At 34.8% G+C, this 23263-nt stretch overlaps 3 protein-coding genes and 1 pseudogene across 3 annotated transcripts; 2 read left to right on the plus strand and 2 right to left on the minus strand.

Moving 5' to 3' along the window:
• The first annotated feature begins 2504 nt into the window (after positions 1 to 2504).
• LOC112798341 (probable aspartic proteinase GIP2) lies at positions 2505 to 6089 on the plus strand (annotated as a pseudogene).
• Positions 6090 to 10001: 3912 nt separating this feature from the next.
• On the minus strand, positions 10002 to 14141 carry LOC112795866 (probable aspartic proteinase GIP2). Its single transcript, XM_072233879.1, has one exon. The coding sequence runs from the start codon at positions 14139 to 14141 to the stop codon at positions 12852 to 12854; it is 1290 nt and encodes a 429-aa protein (XP_072089980.1). The 3' UTR covers positions 10002 to 12851.
• On the plus strand, positions 10160 to 11808 carry LOC112795865 (probable aspartic proteinase GIP2). Its single transcript, XM_025838041.3, has one exon. It carries the CDS (start codon positions 10160 to 10162, stop codon positions 11432 to 11434), a length of 1275 nt encoding a protein of 424 aa, XP_025693826.1. The 3' UTR covers positions 11435 to 11808.
• A 1354-nt stretch (positions 14142 to 15495) lies between the features above and the next one.
• On the minus strand, positions 15496 to 16501 carry LOC112795868 (probable aspartic proteinase GIP2). Its single transcript, XM_025838045.3, has one exon. It carries the CDS (start codon positions 16499 to 16501, stop codon positions 15644 to 15646), a length of 858 nt encoding a protein of 285 aa, XP_025693830.3. The 3' UTR covers positions 15496 to 15643.
• Positions 16502 to 23263: the final 6762 nt, after the last annotated feature.

Consider the following 23263-nt stretch of genomic DNA (forward strand, 5'->3'; position numbering starts at 1 on the left):
TGTTGTTTTAGGTTTTGCAAAAAGTGATTCTACAACTAAAAAATTGTTATATAATTGAAAAAATTTGAAAGTAATTTTTTTAATTTAACCAAATATGAGAAAGACAATTATTTAATTTTACTATGATCCTCACTGTAAACAGTGACAATGTTTGGATCTTTTTAATTGAAGGAGGAACCAAAGCAAAAGAAAATAATAAAGTTGAAGAAGTAAAAAATAATATGTGGGTTGTTTGAAGAAGAAATTACCAAAAAATATGAGCCTTTGAAGTCCTGGTGATGCCCGGTGGAATATAGGGTTGACAACGAGAGATGATACCTTGTTTCTATGCATGTTAACAGTTTCTTAGTAATTCCACGGGTGTGCTTTGAAGCGGCATTGTCGCGACGCGAAGAGCACCGAACGGTCACGTGGAGGCAGCGCTGAGTTCCGACAGTGGTTATGGAGGGTGCGCATGGAGAGGGGAGTAGAGTGTGTTAGGGTAAGCGAGGGAGTGGAGAGGGAGGGGAATAGGGATAGGGCGAGGAGAAGAGGGGCAGCTTAAGTGGTGGTGGAAGAAGGAGTCAGGGGCAGGAGGTGGTTGGGGTTGGAGGTGGCTAAGGATAGTGACCCACTTCATCGTTTCTGTGGAAGGATTATGGCTCATAAATGTGAAAGATTGGGGGTTTAGGTGAAACGACGTCGTTTTGGGATGTGAGGACTAATATGTCCTGTTTTAAAAGTTACACGTTTTGGTGTTAGAGGACTAATGTGTCCTATTTTAAAAAGCTACATGCCACGTGTGCTCCCGTAACGGCTAGGTTAGCGCCTCAGGAGCCACATCAACATTTTCCGTTGAGTCCAACGGAGTCACTTCAACAGAAGAGTCAATTTGTCCGCATTTTAGAAGGGTCAGAGACATGAATGTATTTTTCAATTCTTAAAGACGAAAATGTCCGCAGAAAAAAAGATTAAAAACCTATTTGTCCTTATTAATTTTTTTGTTAGTCTCACATTCACAGAGAAAAAAAATTAGTTTTAAATCTGACTTACATTTTATATCATTCTATGCAAATATCACAGTACTTATCAAATAATAATAGACCAATATTTTACGTGTTCTTCTTTCTTTCTTCCAATACATTTCAGCAGATAAAAAAATCACTTTTCTTATTATAGCATTGGGCTATGTAATACTATTCCGTGATAAACCGAGGCATATTCAATCAAGAATATAGTGTCACAGATACATGTGTTCGACCATTTTCAGCACATGATGAAAAAGTATTATTTTAATTTGTTTAGATTGAAATGGCCTTCACTGTATATAAGGTCTTTTATTTACGGTCATTTAAAAGTGCAATTAAATTCATTCGTGAAAGATTATAATAATTGATCATTTCAATTGCAGTTATAAGAAACCTTACTTTACTAAAGACTTAAATTCATATTACACTACTTAATTACAACGTGGTTTGATAATTTTGATTAATGAAATTCACCGGTTTGTTAATTGATATTTTGGTTTCAATTCCATTAGATAAACAATAAAAATTATGAATAATGAACTGTATTTTAAACCTATAGAAAATGAAAAAAAAATCACAGTCCATCAAAAATTATTTTTTTAATAATTCTATTTTTATTTTTTACATTTCAATCATTCACCTTTTAATAACTCTTTTATCACTGTGTATATCCCTTTTCTAAATTCTTATTATACCGGCAGTCTCCTTCTCACCACCTCACTTTAACACCGTCGAGTTTCTTCTCCCTCAAATTATTGATTTTTAATGAAAATAACTATCTACATGTCTAGTAAAATGAACATCCAGCAAATTTATTATATCTACTTAAATTCAATCCAAATTAAATAATCATCCATTTTAGAATGAAAATAACCATTCACATTTCTAGTAAAATGAACATCTAACAAATTTCATTATATCTACTTAAATTCAATCCAAATAAAATAACCATCCATTTTAGAATGAAAATAACCACTGGCATCCCTAGTAAAATGAACATCTAGCAAATTTCATTGTATCTATTTAAATCCAATGCAAATTAAATAAACATCCACTTTAGAATGAAAATAATCATCCACATACCTAATGAAATAAACAACAATTCACCTAGTTAAGCTAAAGAATTCCACGTCCACAAAATAAAAGTCACATTCAAAAAAAAAAAGAAGAAAAGGAAGAAGAGGAAGAGGAGAACCACGACGGCGGAGAGAAGACGGTGATGAGACAATAGCAGCACCAACAAAGAATCGCGACACAGCAGTGGCTCCCGTGGAATATGAGCCAGCCGCAATAGCGCATAAGGCAGGAATGCACGCAATGACATCTCTCGCGTGGCAGCAGCCGGCAACAGCAACCTGGACGACGGGATAAACGAATTGATGGCTCCATAATTGGTTCACTCTCTCATGGCTTTTATCGGAAATTACAGCGCCTCGAAACGACAAACTGGCACGACATAACAGTAACTCCACAAGAACGTAGTACGACATCGCTACAATGCCGCTAAGGTAAAGTAGCACAAAAACAGCAGTAGCGACACAAAGAAGCAGCATCAGCACAATACAGCTTTGACAATCGGCGAGGACACACCGCTGAGGCCTGAGGGGTGGGGGGAGGCACGTCGGGTTGAGCGGCAGAGGGGGAGGAATGTCGGACTGAACAATGATGTGAGTGGCATAAGAGAAGAGTTAAGATTAAATAAAGACGCGTGGTGTAACAATGTGTTAGAAAAAAATTATGTTACCTAATCTTAATAATTCAAAATTTAAAATTGATTACTCTAATTAACTGAGAATCTAATTTTATAATTAAGTTAAAATTAATTTATTTTTTATGTTGTTATTTATATTGTTTAATTTCTGTATATTATCTCTCAATACTTTCTCTTCTGCTTTTTGAGTATCACAGGAGAAATGATGTGCACTCTCCCTATCTCCACTACCGCCAATAAATTGTTTTTAGCACGCACAAGTTGAAAAACAAATAAATAAACAGAACGATGAGTTTGAATGCAGTATCATAATAATTTAATTAGATATATTATATGTATATCAAAATCAAATTATTAAAATTATTTATAGTATAAAATATATATTAAAATATAAACATATATTAAAAATAAATTAAACTAAACATGTATTTATACAAAAATAAAAATACATTAGTGATTGATTTTAATTGTTAATTTTAGTGTATAAATAATATTTTTGTAATTTAATACAAATCAAACTTAATTATATCTAGGACTGACAACATGTACCCTATCCACAGATATTCAATCCAGCCTAACCTGATTAGGTAGGATTGTCTAGTTGGACCCACTGCGAGTAGGATATAGTGCATATAGGGTTTACCTACCGATAGTATTGGGTGCGAGTTCAAGGTATACACTATCTTATTCTACTCGCACATCTAATATATTATATAATATATTTAAAAATTATATATGTAGTGAAGGAAGTGGATATTGAACCTATAATCTCTTTTTTGTACAAACTCAAAGTAACCATTAAACTAATCATTTAAAATTTTAAACTACTAATTTAGTTCATTTGTTATTTAAAGAGTAATATTGCAATAATTTAAAATTAGAAAAAGAATAGCAAAACATTTTATCTTTATTATTTGTGTTATTTTAGTCTTATTAAAAATTTGATTATCATGATATTTATAATTTTATGTTGGATTTTTTTAAGATTTTATTGTTTTTAATTTTAATTTTAATTTAACTTTTTATTTTTTTATTTTATTAATTTGTATGAAATATAGATTGATTGAATTTTATATTTATTTAAAAAATTTTGATTTTCCTGTGTATATAATAAAGTTGAAAATTTTAAAGTACAAATAAAATTAGAGTTAAAAATTTTAAAACCCACAAATAAAATTAAATTAAATTTTAAAAAGAATTTTAATTCACAGATAAAATTAAAATAAAATTCAAACTTTACCTACCCTATTTGTTGCTAGTTCTAACTCAAGTTTAACTGTTTAAGTCACGTTTACTATATTAGATTATAGTAAATGTGACTTAAACAGTTAAACTTACTGAGATTATTGCATTGATTTTATAATAATCGAATCGGTAAACATTTCTGTTTATATTAATCGGCACAGACATGTAAAGAAAATGAAGAGAAAAGGTGGCCATGATAAAGTGTATAGTAGTAAAGTAGCTACAATTGATTAATATTAAGTTAAAAATAGATACTTTTTATTTTACATTTAAACTATGAATAAATGGTTAAATTTGTTTTTAAAAGATCATAAAAATTTTAATTTGGTCTTCGAATAATCTTTTTTAATTAAATTCATCCCAAAAAATTTAAATTTAGTCAGATTAGTCCTTTTTATTAATTTTATTACAAACGGTGTTAATAAAACCATAAAAAACTGACCTGATGACTTTAAAACAACGTAGTTTTTAGTGTTAAAGCCATGGATTAAAACGATGTTGTTTTGGTCATTGTTGCAATGTCCCTCTCACTTTCATTCACTTTCTGTAATATAGAAGCCCTAACTTAGGTTCCAGTTCGATGTCGCTGAGAAGAAGATGAAGAAGTGAAGAAGTCTTTATCATTGTTGCCGATTAAAGCTTCCGGCAGGTCTTATTTGCGAGTTTGCCGTTGACGAAGAGTGACTTTGACACAATGGTTGAAGATATTTTTCTTCTTTTTTTTAGGAATTGAAAATCTTTTGTTGGGTTAAGGTTTTAGTTCTTGATTCATAAAAAATGATCAAGGGCTCTATTTTTTTGATTGTTGAAGGATTATACATTGTGTAAATATTTTTTTGTTTATTGTTTGTGTTTAATTTTTGTTTTCTTGTTTGATTTTGGTTTTTTTATTGGTGAAAATTAAGTGCACTTGATTTCACATGAAGTTGATAATTGAAAATTGTTAAATAAAAATTTAGTCAAATCAGTTAAATCATCTAACGGCTCTTAATTATTAACTTCACATGAAATCGACTGCACCTGAGTTTTCACGTTTTTCATTATTCTAAATGTATGATTTTTTATTAGTAAAAATTCAGATAGAGTGGACTTTACCTGAAAGCATAACTATATATATAAGTGTTACATAGGCATAGGAACACCAAGACACAACATGAACTTGGTGATTGCTCTTGACCAAAATGCCCTTTGGTACGACTGCGACTCTCATTACAACTCATCATCCTACATTCCGGTGAGCTGCGACGATTCCACTTACTGTCCAGGACAAACTTCAGGATGCTTTAACTGCCATGGCGCTCCACATAAGCCAGGCTGCACCGACAACACCTGCGGTTACTATGCTGCTAACCCTTTTTCTACGGTGACTTGGGTAAGGATCTTTTGTACTTGCCTCAGGTTAAGATTCCACGGAGATTCCTCTCCGCCCTAACATGCTCCCACTCCTTGGGGGTCTTGTTAAAGGCAGCAAGGGGATGTTAGGGTTTGGAAGAAACTCCAACCTTGCATTGCCAATTCAAATCTCATCAATTTACAATGTTATTCCCAAGTTTGCGATTTGTTTACCGTCTTCGGAGAAATCGAGTTGAAGCAGTGAAGCCTTTTGGAGCGTGCTTTGATGGAAAAGGCATTGGAAGAAAGAATGGGGTACCGGATGTGCCAGGTGTCAGTTTGGTATTGGACGAGAATCAAGGAGTGAATTATGAGATAAATGGACACAAGTCAATGGTTGAAGTGAATAAGGATGTGATGTGTTTGGCATTTGTGGATGGTGGGAAAGAAACTAAGACTGGAATAGTGATTGGAGGGTATCAAATGGAGGATAGGATATTGGAGTTTGATCTCAGCACTTCAATCCTCAGATTCAGTAACTCTCTCCTGCTTCATAACAATGCAAGTTGTTCAAATCCATCATCTTTAAATTTTTAATTAATTAACATTGCAACATTTTAATTAATTATTTCCACCTTGTTTTTTTTGTCCAGTGTAGAATAAAGGCTCAAATATTATTTGGTGTTTTTTTTTTTTGGTCAGGAAATATTATTTGGTGTTTGAATAATATAATAAGTAATAACTTTGGATATATATTAATATATGTCAAGGCCCAAGTGTATCTTATTTTTGGACATTGAATGTTTGGTTGTTGGGCCTATTGGGTTCTGTTTGCACTACCTAGACTGAAAGAAACCTATTTATTGGCCCAATAAAAGGCCCAATATCGTTAGAGATTCACATGATCTAGCTAGTGCTAAGGTTCTGGTTATGATAGTTACCTAATCGGGTAATCTTATCTTACAAGAAGCAGTAGTAATAATTGATAGCAATTGTGCGAGTAGAAAAAGAGAGACAGGGATTATTTATTTGTTTATTTATTTGGGCTTCAAGTTATGATATAGTCCTTTCATATATGTTGTTCTACTTGTTGAGCTGTCTCATGAGGACACACACAACTTTTATGGATATCCAAATTCCGATAAGGATGTCACGTGTGCAATTCAATCCTTGCGATACGTAGAATAATATGATTATAAATATATATATATATATATATATATATATATATATATATATATATATATTTTGACTATGACTAAAAATAAATTGCAATTACATAAAGTGATATTATCAAGTGATAACTATTAATTACGTGCATGTTCATTATTTTCAGTAACTTTTGTAATGAGATAGCTCAGGTAAATATTGCAATTTTTGGCCCACGTTATAAATAAATACTAGTAACTTCTATAAAAAAAATAGTTTTACAATAACTTTTTGAAAAAGTATAGGGAGCTAATGGCCTAAACGTACAATGTGTATAATGAAAGTTTAAGAAGTATTAGAGATATGACTATTAGTATTATATTATTCTGTTAGGTTACGTTTTTGGGATGAGTGGATTCATGACATGGTATTAGAGTTCTAGATCTGAAAGGTCAAGGGTTCGATACTTGGTGAACTTCAAAATCAACTTAAAAATAGTATAGGTGATGTTCATTTTATTCATGGACCAAAGATTTAACTCATTGTACATATTATATGCTTAGGTCATTGACTCCCTAGCACTACCCTAATTTTTTGCCTTAGAGAAATTGAAGGGATGGAAAAACGGCAATGTACATTGTACAATGTATGAGGAAGGTGTTCGATTTTCAATGGATTGAAAAAAGAAAATCTTTATCCGTAGATATCCGTAAAGATTATTCGTAACAGAAGGTTAATGAGACTCGCAAAATTTGTACAGGATCAGAAATCTGTTTCAGCAAATAAATAGGGGCGGGGTAGAGATAGATTGAGGTGCTTATCTCCTACGAAATTTTTACAAAAAAAAATTTACTTTAATTTATTTTATATATATATATATATGTTATTAGATAACTATTTTATTTTATTTTAATTTATATATTAAAAATTTTATATGTATATTATTATGTTAAATTTATGTTTAATTTGATATATTTAATTGAATTATATTAAACTTTATTATAATTACATTAAGTTTTTTAAAAAATTAAAATTTAATATCCGTAAAATTTTTTTTGGTGACTAATTAATATCCGTGAATATTCGTGAGTAACCATCTCCCTTACAAAAAAAAAAAAACAAAAATCTGTAACAAAAATAAAAAGAAAACAAAAGATATTTTACTAAACAAAAATGGAGAACAGAAGAAAAATCCCCATCTCCATAAAAATTCATTGTCATCTCTAGTTCTAGCTCATAGTCTCATCCTCAAATTCAATATTAATAGGAGTAATTAACTTGAGAGATAAGAAGGGAAAATGGTGTAAAATAAGAAGCAAATGATTGTATGCAGACTGTTCTCTAGTCTTGATGCATAGTCTCCTTGTCTAGTAACTAGTTTTTCAATTTTCTTTCTTAGTAAACAAAGCCCCATTAAGATTTTGGGAACCCGTTCCTATTATATTTGTTATACAAAGAATGATTTAATTTAAAATGCTGCTTTTTTTATAGAATCTTTAAATTTAATAGATTAGTGACTAATTTATTGTAAATCAAAATTTTATTTAAAATTTTGTTATGATTAGTCAATGTGAAAGAAAAAGTATATAAAATGAAGACAAAAATAAATAATTTAATTAATTTATAATTATATTTAATTAATTTTATTTATTTTTAATTTATAATATTTGATATTAATTGTTTCTCATCTCAAATTAAAATTCTCAATGATACGTTGGAAAATTAGGAGCAGGAATCACAGAATTCTGTTATGGGTGGGATCACATAACTCTTCTTTCAACAATTCCAATTTTTAATATATAAAAAAATTTATAAAATATATAAAAAATATTCATTTAATATGAAAAAAAAAACATTTTAATATGAAATATTTTAATACCTAACATAAATATCATTCAGGTAGATCTTTTTAGTTCCCTAATATTGTTGAATATAAAATTCAAACTCCAAGTGGTATTAAGACTTTAATTTAGTAGTAGTTATTAGTTATGCTGTTTTTTAGCGAATCTTTCCTAACAAAAAAGTAAGTGTAAATTTTTTTTTTCATAAATCATTAATTAGTTATAGAGGAGTAATATGAATTCCTTTTATTATTGATAAAGATGCCAAAAATAATATTGAGAGTAACTTTTAATTTATTTTACATTAAATATTAATTTTTGTTATTTTATTTTTTTATCGCTGTAGTTTATTACGTTGAAGTCGCTTGAAAAAAAAGTTACACCGTTTTCTTGTTTTCAAATGTTCAATAGAACAATGTGGTTCTTAATTAAGATTACAGTGATGAGAAAGGAATATACCAATAGTCAATAATTAAAAGGAAGCAGAATATTCGAAAACGAAAAATAGTAAGAAAAAAAAAACAGAGATTTTATTTACAAGGTGCCACAATTTGGAAGGTAAACACAAAAGTAAAGGCATCAATGAATCTGGCCCTTCAAGCACTACAATGGGTTGATGTGAGATATTTTTCTTTTCGTTAATGCAAAAACGAGGGGAAGGGAAAACGTGTTCCCATCTTGTGACGCTAAGGCGTTTGGTAAATTTTAAAAGTAACTTTTTTTTTTGATTTATAAAAAGTAATAGTATTAATATTTAGTGTAATTTTTAAAATTAAATTATAATTTTTTAAGAAATTATTTAGGAGTTTATAGAGAAGTTAAAAAAATACTTATCTTATAATACTTCTACTTTTTATCATATTTCTATAAAATAAGCACTTTTAAAGTTAAAAATTCAAATACAAAATAACTTATTTATAAGTTACTTTTAACAAGGTCATTTATTGTTTAAATTATTTTATAAAAAAAAACTTAATTAAGTTGGTTATTCAAACTAAACCTAATTTTTCATGAATTAATTGGGCAGGTACAAAATTTGGTACCATTTAGGCCAGAATTTATAGATGCTAAATCAAGGAAGAGAATAAGAATTTTCCAAAAAGATGATCATTTTTAATCAATACTTAGTCAACTTTAAATATTAAAAGTTAATTATAAATTTTAATAATATAAAAATAAAACATTTGTTTAAAATATTAATTGATATTAAAAAAATATTAATCTTTTAATATTTTTCTTATATATTATATTAAATTTAGCATTTAATAATAATAAACTAACAAAAACTTGCAAGCTACTCGTTGCTCCTAAAATATAAATAAATGGTGTATATAACTTATCATTCTTTCTTTTACTATAGTTTTCTATTATCAAATCAAACCATTAATTAATTTATCATCATAATCATAATTTGTGTGCTCTCGTCGTGGTGGGTACGTACAAAAATAAGGTTTATGAATGTGACCTACCAACCAATGATACAGTCACACTCACATGTCATCCTACTCATCAACGTTACCAAAGAGAAAGAGAAAGGATAAGCACTAAGCATCACAGAGTGTTATCTACTCAGCAAACCAAAACCCCAACAAAATAATAATAATAAAGAAAGAAAAGGTAAAAAAAATAAATAAATTAGGGGAAAAAAAAAAAGAAAGAAAAGCAGAAATAACACTCTACAAGGATTCATTAATCATAAACCTTATCCATCCAATTTTCCAAAGCCCCCAAAAACGAAACTAAAAACTAAAAAGTTTCAGTTTTTAACGCAGCCGCGGCGACCCATCACCGAGCACACCTCACAGCTTCTTACTTCTTCAACTTCTTCAACTACCAAACCAACTTCTTCTTCTTCTTTTTCTTCTTCTACTACCATGGCTTCTTCTTCCTCTGTTTTTGTTCTCCTTTCCTTTCTTTTCTTCACCCTCTTCCATGTTCAGATCTCAGCTTCTTCTCTGATTCTCCCTGTCACAAAAGACTCTGCAACGCTTCAATACTTGACCACACTCTCTTATGGAACCCCTCTTGTTCCCACAAACCTTGTTCTGGATCTTGGGGGTTCCAACCTCTGGATCGATTGTGCATCGAGGAACGCCCCTTCTTCTTCCTCAATCTCTGTTCCTCACCGTTCGATTCAGTGCCTCACGGCGAAAAGCCACGAGATTGAGACTCAGGCATGGGTCACTAGCCTCTCAAACCCTGAAGAACTTGACCAGCCATGCCAAATTCTCTCTCAAAACAGCATCACCGGAACAAAATCCTCGGAGGGTGAGCTCGTTCAGGACCTCGTAGCACTGAAAAGGTGGAAGCTTGAAGAAGAAGAAGGACCAAAGAGTCAGATTCTCTTTGCTTGTTCACCAACACTTCTCTTGAAGGGTTTAGCGAGTGGTGCTAAGGGAATTGCAGGTCTTGGAAGATCTCGAAGTTCATTCACATCACAGATCTTTGATTCTCTTACAACTCAAAGAAAGATGAGTTTTTGTGTCTCATCTTCATCTGGGGTTGTGGTTTTTGGTAACATGGGTTATGAATTTCAACCATCTGATGAAATTCTCAGATCTTTAACCTTCACACCCCTTTTGACCGCCACCAACAACCAGAAGAACCCTAATTCACAGGAGTATTTCATCAACGTCAATTCCATCAAAATCGGTGGGAAAAAGGTTTCCTTTAACACGCCATCGTTGTCACAAGATGGCAATGGAGCTATGTTGAGTACAGTTGTGCCTTTCACAACTTTGCACAGTTCAATCTATCAGATTTTTGAGAGTGCTTTCTTGAAAGCTGCTTTGGCCATGAACATGGCAAAGGTGGAAGCTTTAGCACCTTTTGGTCTTTGTTTCAGTTCTGAGGGGAACCCAAGTGTGCCAATTATTGACTTTGTGCTTCAGAGTGAGATGGTGAAGTGGAGCATCCATGGAAGGAACTCAATGGTTCAGGTCAACGAAAAGGTTATGTGCTTAGGGTTCTTGGATGGTGGTGTGGATGCAAAGAATAATATTGTGATTGGAGGGTTTCAATTGGAGGATGTTTTGGTTCAGATTGATCTTGATACTAATATGGTTGGATTCAGCAATTCACTTTTGATGAAGCAAACTAGTTGTTCTGATTTCAAGAGGCTTGCTTCTTCCATGGTTGCAGCAGAATGATTTGACCAAAATAACCCCTGCTATTGATTATGATATATAATTGATGAGGCATAATACATAGTTTTTTTGTTTTCTTTTTTTAGATTATGGGTGAATGCTGAACATTTTAGTATCAGTTTTTGAAATCACCTTAAATGTTTTGTGTGTATACTACTAATGGTTATTGTTGGGAAGTTGGAAGGCACCTTTTGATAATTGAATAGTTATCTGGTATGAGCTTTAATCAGTTGAGTTGTTTTGTTTTAGGCTTAACTATGTGTGTTTATTTTGTCGGTGTGATAAGATATGAAGATGATAGGGAATAGTGTGAATATGGAAATGGAACAAGTTGTGGAATATTTTGATAGTGGGAAGAGCATATCCATTTTGCACCATTCATTTCTTTATAAGGCACTTTTGTTATTACTTTCCATTTATTTATTTATTTTATTGCACAATATGCGGCACACAGTTTAACCCACAATGAAAGGTATTGGCACCCTGAAATGGCAGAATATCTGTTTTGTATTAATTCACGAGGTTGAGGCCTAATCGTACACCAGTACAGGAAAAGGGCACTTTTGTAATTTGATATTTTTATTATCGATATTATTATTTACTTATTTATTTTGGTGAAAAGTCAGTTGTAATTAATTTTATATAAAATTAATAATTGATAATGATAAAAATTTAGTTAAATTAGTATTTGAATTTTTATCCTTTTAAATTTTAAATTAAAATTCACAATTCGCCAATGAGAAGTTTTATTTATTTTCATATTTTAAAAATCACCAACAAATCCATTTTTTAGGATTTTACCTCCCAATAAATAATATGAAATAGGTTGCCCCTTTAATGGGGTGAAGCAGAGACGAGTTGACTTTTCAAAATGGATGAGCATTCATTATATCCAAGATTATTAATTAATAATTACTGTTACCTTCTTTTTCTGACTATGATCATCGTTACAATTGTGCACACCAACAGTGTTTGATCCTTAATCTTAATTTAAACAATTCTTCTTTCTTTAGATATGTCATATGTGATTTTTCTCTCTCAAGTGGAAAGAAAAAATTATATCTAAAACTATCTAGTCCTTAAAATGTACAAAACTATAGTACTATGACCTATAAAATCTGGTTTATGAATTTTAATTAACATATTGATCTACCAGAGAGATTAATTGGTTATGGATGAGATGTGCCTTAAAAAAAAGTAACTACTTTTCCCAAAATTGAGAGTTTTTGAAAGAGCATTTCAACCTAATCTCACCATTGATCTAAAATTATTGAAAATAAAGGTCATAGCATCAGCACCTAGATAGTAAATTTGCTTACAAAATTTGATAGAAGGGATTACTACAGATACCAAGAAAACATGCATAATCAAGGAGAAAAACAGCATACAATATATTGTTCCCATTCAGCATAAGAGTGATTCAAAAGTGAGAGCAACTTGCATTATGGAGCAAAAGTGAGGAACTGAAGCTTAATTTTGATGAATCCAAATCAAAGACCAAAAGATTATCAACCAACTGATACCCTCCAATGACAATTGATGCTTTCACAAACGACATTCTTGGTTCTGTCCCTCCATCAACAAATGCAAGACATGCCACATTCTCCTTTGCCATTACCATTGAATTTGCACCATGAATACTCCAATGCACTTCCCCTTGTAGCACAAGATCAATGGTAGGAACAACAAATCCAGTGACAGATTTCTCAATAGTTCTAGAATCAAAGCATGCCTCAAATGGTGCAACTGAAGCAACTCTCGTCATTTTTCTATCCAAAGCCCTCTTAACGAAATCTTGAACGGAAGGCTTATACACAGAGCTTTGTAGCTCAGTAAAAGGACTCATTGTGCTGATTTTGGTGCCACCATTTCCCTTTCTGTCAATGGACAACTGTGAAGGCATGATGTTCACAACATTGCCATCAATCTTAACTGATTTGACAGAAATGAAGTATTCTTTAGAGGGCACGCCCTTGACAGAAACAACACCAGTGGAATCAGGGTTGATGATCAATGGTGTGGTTTGAACAAATTTGGACACTGACCCATCAATGGATTTAACCATTAAATTGGTGTATCCTAACTTGTTTGAAGAAGGCAAGCAGAGAGAAAACTTGGGTTGAATCTTGTTTTCCAAGGCAAGTTGATTTGGTAATGCAAGTTGTGATCTTGAAAGGCCCAAGATCCCTTTAGTGCTCTTAGGTAAACCTTCTAGAGGGGAACCGGAAGTGAATCCTTCGGCTTCAACGCAGGCCGAAATCAAGCCATGAACTTCCATTTGAGAAATGACTATGATATCCTCACCAAAACCAGCACTGAAGATGAACTTTGCATATTGGTTGATTGCAGAAGCACCACAAGTGTTGTTTGTGCAGCCCGGTTTGAAGGGACCGCTGGTGCAGCTAATGCAGCCGATTGCATCTTCAGGGCATGATTTTGAGTTGCAGCTGATAGGGCTGTAGGATGATGAATTGTAGTTCTTGTCACAGTCGTACCAGAGGTTTTCCCCTGCAAGATCAATGGCTAGATTGAAGCTCTTTGATGGTGTTCCTATGGCAAGAGTGGTGTAGAAGAGGTTGGTTGAAGGGTCTTTCTTGATTGGAAGGAGATAGGGAGAATGTGGTGGTGATGCTGATAATAAGCATGGAACTGATAAAAGAGAGATTATTGATAGGATGAAGATGTTGATAGCAAAATTTGTAGTAGCCATTGTGATAGATGAAGGCAATGGTGTTTGATGTGTTGTTAACTTAACTGAGTTACCCTTTTATAAATGGAGCACCATGTTTTTGTGTGGATCATATCCTGATGATTGATCATTATCATATTTATGATTCTTTGAGCATTGATTTTAGTCAAGAATGGATGCTTCAGCTGCTATAAATGTGGCCGTAACACCATCAATTGCTGGATGATGATGGCACATTGTTTGGGTAAGTACTAAGATGTTTCGCGTAAAGATGATAGCTAAAAATCGTTAAATAACAGTTTAATCGGTTAAATCATCTAACAGTTTTTAACAATTATTACATGAAGATAACTTAAGGTGAGTTGTCTCCCATTTTGCATTCCAAGGTACAATTCAGTTATTGCTTTGGTTGCCTATCTTGACATTCCGTACAGGTTGCCACAAGTGGATACCATGCACTTGAGAGTTATATCTATGTTTGAAATGCTTTTAAATTTTGTTTGGTGGAGGCAATTATTCAAGAGATTTTATAAGGAGTATGAGATCTGGTTCGAATATGAATCACTTGTTAAGTAAAAAGAACATCTGTTACTCCATATCACTCACTGTATATAGATATATTGATCTTTAATATAATGAAAGTAAACAAATATGTCAGTATTTTAAAAGAAACTAGACTTAGGTAAAAAATTAGAATTTGGATTCTCTAAATTTTGAATTTTCACTTGTATAGGTAAAGTGTGATCTCTCACTTTAGAATAGTTTATCTCTCATATTTTCTCTTGGTCATATCTATAAAATAAATGGTGAGAGATTACACTTTACAACGTAAAGTGAAATTCAAAATTTAGAGGATCCAAATCCAAAAAATTATTCAGTAAATGACAGTACAAATTAAGGTACAATAATTAATTAGATATCTAACAATTTTTATTTATATACATACATAACAATACAATCAAGAAAAAGACATTGAATTGTATTCGTGTCCACTGAAGATCCATACAATTGAATGATATTAATGATATATCAAGTATCAACCCTTGCATTAGAGCAATTAGTTTTTTGAATTTTAATATGATTTCAGGTAAGCAAGAATGTGTAATAATTTTTAGTTGTATAAAAAGAATATACTGTCTGACTCTAAATTACAAATTTGAGCATTAATTAAAACTGATACATTCTCTAAAGGATTGATAAAATCAAGTTTAGAGAAACATTCAAATGTTGCAATTACATTTCAGCCTTAAATCATCAATTACAAATTAAGAAATAATAAGCAAACTCCAAAGTAGAATTATTGCTCTTGATGGAGAGATATAGTAGAATTATACTATATATATATCAAAGTATGTCACACTAATACACCAATGGGTTAACTGATTAATGTTTGCAACAAAAGCAAACATAATTTATTCATTCTGCTCCAAAGAAATAAACACCATAACAGTATATTATTATTCAACAATAACAAAATTGAAATGCATCACAACATAACCTATGGTCCTATACTGTAACATTATTCATGAGTGGGAACAACTTGCATTATGGAGCAAAAGCGAGGAGCTGAAGCTTAATTTTGATGAATCCAAATCAAAGACCAAAAGATTATCAACCAACTGATACCCTCCCACGACAATTGATGCTTTCACAAATGACATTCTTGGTTCTGTCCCTCCATCAACAAATGCAAGACATGCCACATTCTCCTTTGCCATTACCATTGAATTTGCACCATGAATTCTCCATTGCACTCCCCCTTGTAGCACAAGATCAATGGTTGGAACAACAAATCCAGTGACAGATTTCTTAATAGTTTTAGAATCAAAGCATGCGTCAAATGGTGCAACTGAAGCAACTCTCTTCATTTTTCTATCCAAAGCCTTCTTAACGAAATCTCGAATGAAAGGCTTATACACAGAGCTTTGTAGCTCAGTAAAAGGACTCATTGTGCTGATTTTGGTGCCACCATTTCCCTTGTTGTCAATGGACAAGAGTGAAGGCTTGATGTTCAAAACATTGCCATCAATCTTAACTGATTTGACATCAATGAAGTATTCCTTAGAGGGTACGCCCTTGACAGAAACAGCACCGGTTGAAACAGGGTTGATGATCAATGGTGTGGTTTGGACAAATTTGGACACTGACCCATCAATGGATTCAACCATTAAATTGGTGTATCCTAACTTGTTTGAAGAAGGTAAGCAGATAGAAAATTTGGGTTGAATCTTGTTTTCCAATGCAAGTTGATTTGGTAATGCAAGTTGTGATCTTGAAAGGCCTAAGATCCCTTTAGTGCTCTTAGGTAAACCTTCTAGAGGCGAACCAGAAGTGAATCCTTCGGCTTCAATGCAGGCCGAAATCAAGCCATGAACTTTCATTTGAGAAATGACTATTATATCTTCACCATAACCACCACCAAAGATGAACTTTGCTAGTTGGTTGATTGTTGTGGCACCACAAGTGTTGTTTGTGCATCCTGGCTTGAATGCACCATTGCAGCCAACGCAGCCATTTGCGTCTTTGGGGCATGATCTTGAGTCACAGGTGATAGGGCTGTAGGATGATGAATTGTAGTTTTTGTCACAGTCATACCAAAGATTCTCTCCTGCAAGATCAATGGCTAGATTGAAGCTCTTTGATGGTGTTCCTATGGCAAGTGTGGTGTAGAAGAGTTTGGTTGAAGGGTCTTTCTTAATTGGAAGGAGAAAGGGAGAGTGTGATGATGCTGATAAGCATGGAAGTGAGATAAGAGATACTATTGATAGGATGAAAAAATTGATGGCAAAAGATGTAGTAGTAGCAATTGTGATGAAGGCAAAGGTGTTTGTTTGATGTGTTGTTAATAATGTTTAAGTTACCCTTTTATAGAAAGAGCAGCATGCATGTGTGGATCATATCCTGATGAATGATATATTATTTATGATTCTTTGACCACTGATTTTAGTCAAAAATTGATGCTTGGACAGCTTGGTGGGCACAACAGGTACGAATTAAGAGATAACAGCAAGAGATAAGTGAAAGTAAAAGTAGACTTTTATGGCTATAAAAGTATGTAAATGTAATAAGGTTGACTTGTTCCAAATAAAGACAAGATTAGTCCGTTGACCAATATCCAATGTGCCCATACCACACCATCATTTGCTTGATGGATTAGTATACTTGAAACGGTGGACACAGAAATTTATTAGGAAATAGATATCAGTTTTTTTAGTAATGTTGCAAAATATTTTTTATTTTAGATTTTATTAAGTGACAAAAAGATAAATATAGTGACTTTATATAATAAAATATCATACTAATTGAAAAAAAAATGAAGTCAGTCAGTCCTAAATGAACGAGTCAATTTGGGTTGCCCAAGTTGACGTTTCCAATGAAAGATAAGCATATAGTGAAAGATAAGCAAAGATAACAATTTGGTATCAGAGCCTAATGATATTTATATACCAGACGTACTTCTGAAAGAACATACCAAGGGACCAGTACATCTTGTCATCTCTATCCCGATTTCCCACTAAACTCATCTCAATTGGGGATTCAAGGGACCTTATGACAAGAGCGTCATGGATGCCGATATGTTCTTTCTTTCCAATACTGGAACTTCTCATGGATCGTTTACCACCATCTGTCTATAAAACCCTATCCAACAAGATAGAAAACCTTGTTGAAATCACCCATGTTCCAGAAGATTCAAAAATCCCTGCTACTCAACAACCTCTCATAAATCCATACTCTTTCTACCACCGAAAAAAGCAGTTTAGTATTCGCCACCTCATAAGAAGAGAATCATCACCTCCTGTTAAGGAAGTGATTCAAACTTCCCGTTTACAACAGTGTGGTCTTCAAGCCACCTCTGCAGAACAGTATGTTACGATTGAGATCCCTCAAGAACTCATTCGTGAATACTTGTCACAAGGATATACTCACTTGCACCTTGGAGCTATAAGGATGATTCTGACCTTACATGGCAGAAAAGGACTTCCTGTTACCGCAAAGATTGCACTTTTAGATACTACCTTCAAGGAATACCAACATGCGCTTATTGGAGCACTTGTATCCACTCTCACTAATGGGAGTGTGATTCTCACAATCTCGCCAGATTTCACTATCAGGCTTACAGATCCGACCCTTTCTCAAAGGATCCGGATACAAATTCAGTTGATTGGTGTTACACAAGACACCAGTGCTGAACAGGCAACACTCCATCACCAGGTGTTGTACAGAATCCAAGATCACGCTTTGGATCTGAATCTTCCAAACACCACCCATGATGCTCTTTTGATGTTCACAGACAAGAACCATGGTCCGGCCATAGTTAACATTCCAAGGATGATTCCTCCAGATGAGCTTGCGGCCATAGTACCACTAGAATGGATTACTAACTATGAGAGAGCTTTTCCACAAAGCACTCCTGATGTCCAAACAACATCACCACCAGTGGTCACGCGAGAGACTGACGGAACAGTCAGAACGGTTTTTCAAAGGCCAGGAACAGAAGGACGACCATCCTTTTCTAGGCAGTCATCCTCCAGGAGGATCTATATGATCTCTCCTCTCACTGTTCAACATACCAGCAATCAAGATGATCCCCCAATTCACTACTATGAGGAAGGAAAGCCAGTTTATGTCTCACATGTCAATGGCCATTTCATATGGGATGTTGATCACAATATGTGTGACTCAGATTGCGACTGTGATGCTTGGGGAGAATCAGAAGATGAGGACTACTACAAAAAGAAGAAGTCCAAGAAGAACAGGAAGCAGAGCTGTACTGCTCCTCCAAAGTTCTACCCACCAGATGAACCTGAGGAACCACCAAGGTTTTATCTAAGGAAGAAGAAAAAGAAGATCCTTAGGCCCCAGTTCTCAGATCATATTGCTGTACCATGCATAACAACTCTCAAGCCTTATGAACAAGAGTTTCCTCCTCTACAGGTTTCCACTGATAGTCAAAGGATTACTCGACGGCCATACATAGCCCCAAAAGGAGTAACTCCACAAGGGGTCCAGTCAACTTCACCTCAAGATGAGGTCCTGAATTGGCAAACGGAAAATGCTGTTAGCCAAAACAAAGTCCTGTTGAGAATCGACCACACCTTGGAAACACTCGTTGAAAAGACAGACAACCTGTCCTCACAAGTGTACTCAGTCCAAACACAAGTTGAGGAGCTAAAAAATAGATTGACCACACAAGCCCAAAAACTCGACCAAGACCTAAAAGCTTACATCCAAACCCATTACTTTGGCCCAGAATTTCAAAAAAAGGACCAAGAGCTTACCCGTATCAAGGCCCAGATCAGACAGATCGAACAAGATCAAGCCAGACAACCCAAGCCACAAGCTTTGGCCACAGATCCATTAGCCTTATATCCACCACAGTATCCCATGTACACACCCACTTACATTCCTCCACAGCAGCCAACCATAAATGAACCTGACTACGACAACATCTTTAAAACCCATTACCATCTTGCACGACGACTTCACACAAAGCCTAAGCCACACCCGGTTCAACCTACAGGACCTTCACAAAAAAGGATGCATAATCCACCATGGTCAGAAAGAGAATTTCTCAGAGGAGAAATCTCTGGAGAAAAGACTGAGGCGATTTCCAAAGGAAAAAAAGAAGAGGTACCAGAAAAGAGGACAATCGGAATGATTAATGCAGACGTCACTTCAAGTGACTCGTTTAAAGAAGTAACGTCTGACTCGTCAGACTTTTCGGTTGGAGAATCATCTGAGGAAGATCAAATTGCAGATCTTTCTGCAATAGCAATGGTTGATCAGGCTAACCCAACCTCAGAAGAAGAAGGAGAGGGAATAGTCGAAGAAGAAGAAGATGATAATCCCCCACAGATCAAGTCCACTCAGACAAAAGCAGGCAACCATTATTTCACCTTTGATAACCTTCCTCCTCATAAGTACAGAGAAAGGTTGAATGATTTTGGAGCCTGGATTGATACTAAGATGTCCAGCCCTAATGCAGATATCCAGCAAGTACTCTCTGAGTTTGTCACCAGGATGACTGGCAATCTTAGAGAATGGATAAACACACTAAGTGAGTATGAGCGTATGCAACTCACTGGTGGAAGTGCTGCTCAGTTTCTAGGAAGATTGCATAGAGAATTCCTAGGAGACATTGGGATTATCCAGCAGAGAAATTCCCAAGAATACTATGAGATGAAATGCTGTTCACTTAATAAGAAAGATCTGGAAAAACATTTTAAAAGAATGCAGGCCAAATACTATCCTCTTGGAGGACAGAGCAATTCAACGCTTAAGGAAGTGTATCTTGCTTCACTTCCAAAAGAGCTCCTACCAGAGATACGAAGAACAATGACCATTTACCAGAAGGAGATTTTAACGATAACCTTCGCAGAAATCTATCAATTGGCTCTAGCAGCTCTTGACAAGCTCTGCAACCAGCAAGACTTGTTCAAACAGCTAGCCAAGAATTCCCTTAAACTAAAGGGAGCATGCAACAAGTCTTATCTGCAGATCAAATGCAAGGATAAAGACTCATGTGATTGCCACACAAAAAAGAAGCACCATTACAGAAGAACCAGACGATCAGATTTCGATCAAAGCCATTTCGGCAGAAGAAGAAAGTTCAAAGGAAAGAAACGGTTTTTCAGAAAAAAGACTTTCAAGGACAAGCGAACTAACAAATGCTTTCTTTGTGGACAAATTGGGCACTTTGCCAAGAAATGTCCCAATAAGAAGCAGACAAGCAAAAGAGAAATCAAGATGCTTCAATCTCTACAAGATGCTGTCTTAACCCGAGATGATGAAGATCTTGAATCGATCCTTGAAGAACAATCAGAAGCAGATGAATACACAAAGTATATGCTTCATGATCCTGAAGATAGTTCTTCTGATGATGACTACAGACCAATCCACTATATCGCGCTTGCTCCACCTCAACAGCAGATGACAGAGGAAAGATGTCTAGGAAGCTTAGGTTCCAAAAGAATTGATGGAATCCAACGACCCCACTTCAAAGTCAAACTTTTGGCGTCCAAGTATGACGTGCCAAAAAAGGTCGTAGCACTGCTTGATACAGGATCTTGTGCAACTGTAGTCAGACCCAATCTGTTACCTGATGAAATTTGGGCTCCTCATGACAAGATCTACACAACAGCCAGCCAGGGAACATTTACTATTGATTATATTTCCAGAGGAAATATTGGGCTACAAATATTTCCTGAATTGGTGATTTGGCTGAAGGTTCTGGGAAGCTACCTCCCTGAGAAAGATGTACTGTTTGGTTTTGATGCATATTACCAAACGCAGGGGATGTCAATATGGCCTGAAGGTCTGAAATTCAAAAGGAAGTTCTTGCCATTTCTTGAAAACAGAGGCATTTATGAAATTAGCAAGGCTCCTCCAGACTATGAGGCTATCCAGAACAGGTTATTAAAAGCTTGTTGTGACAGTCATGACAAGTTTGATCACCCTCTTCCTTTATGGAAGAATCAAGAGTTCTTCATTCAATTGCCCTTCAAGAAGAATGAAGACATCAATCCTACCAAGGCAACCCATTCAGGAATGAATCCTGAAGATCTGAAGTTAGCAAAGGAAGAATGCGCTTCGTTACTAAAGCAAGGTTTAATTGAACCAACAACTTCCAACTGGGCATGCCAAGCATTCTATGTGGAAAAGAGGTCTGAACAGATCAGATGAAAGAAGAGATTGGTGATTGATTACAAACCCTTAAACCTCTTCTTGCAAGACGACAAGTTTCCACTACCAAGGATTGACGCCATAACTCCTCGTCTTAGTGAGGCTAAACTTTTCAGTAAGTTTGACCTCAAAGCAGGATTTTGGCAATTGGGTATCCACCCCAAAGACAGATATAAAACGGGCTTTTGCATACCTGATGCTCAGTACCAATGGACTGTCATGCCATTTGGACTAAAAGTAGCCCCATCATTATTCCAAAAAACTATGATCAGAATTTTTGAGCCCATACTCCACTCAGCTCTCATCTACATAGATGACATTCTACTGTTCTCAAAGGACGGCCCAACTCATCAGGCCCTTCTGATTCAGTTTACTGAAATTGTGGAAAAATATGGAATAATGCTATCTCAAAAGAAAAGCCTTATTGGTCAAGCCCAAGTTGATTTTTTGGGAATGACTTTCAATAATGGGTTTTTCCAGCCTGGAGAGCACATCTCAAAGGAACTGTTAAACTTCCCTGATGACCACCTGACAACAAAACAAGTCCAACAGTTCTTAGGCATCATCAATTACATCCGTGACTTTATTCCGGATGTGACAAGACACACAAGCCAATTGTCAAAGCTACTAAAAAAGCAACCCCCACCTTGGGGTCCTGAACAGACAACAACTGTCAAGCACCTGAAAGAAGTAGCACAGAAACCCCCACCATTGAAGATTCCTAGCAGTGGACAACGCATCCTGCAAACTGATGCTAGTGACAACTACTGGGGAGCTGTTCTCCTTGAAGAGATTGATGGAACAAGACACTACTGTGCGCATGCTAGCGGACAGTTCAAGGAGTCAGAGAAACACTACCATGCTACATACAAGGAGATTCTTGCAGTCAAAAGAGGAATCGAGAAGTTCAGCTTTCACTTGAGTGCATATCACTTCATTGTGGAAATGGACAATACGTCTTTTCCATCCATGCTGGATACCAAAGGGAAGATATTACCAAACTCACAACTTCTAAGATGGAAAGATTGGTTTTCACGCTATAAATTTACAGTAAAACACAGCAAAGGAAACCACAACACCATAGCTGACTACCTTTCCAGACCAACCAAAGAACTTCCTCCCAAAGTTCTTCACATCCTAGCCATGGATAGAGCTTCACCACCAACCTTCCCTCTTCCAGACTGCCCTCAAGACCACAAGTTCTATAGAAGAGAACCTGGACCGTTTCCTTTTTTTCTTCGACCTAGGACTGCTGCTGAGGTCAAGACCCTAGCTGAAGAATGCCTGTTTTACTGGTTACACAGGCTCCTCCTTGTTACCCAAATCACAGCAAAACCTCAACACTTTCACCCGAAAACACCTTATCATATCATACCCATCATCAAAGGTGAAATTCCTGAAGAAATGCTGTGGTTCATGTGGGCGCTCACTGTCCAGTATGATTGCGCCATCATAGTTCC

This window comes from Arachis hypogaea, chromosome 4 (assembly GCF_003086295.3).
Source record: "Arachis hypogaea cultivar Tifrunner chromosome 4, arahy.Tifrunner.gnm2.J5K5, whole genome shotgun sequence".
In the NCBI taxonomy this organism is placed as follows: Eukaryota; Viridiplantae; Streptophyta; class Magnoliopsida; order Fabales; family Fabaceae; genus Arachis; species Arachis hypogaea.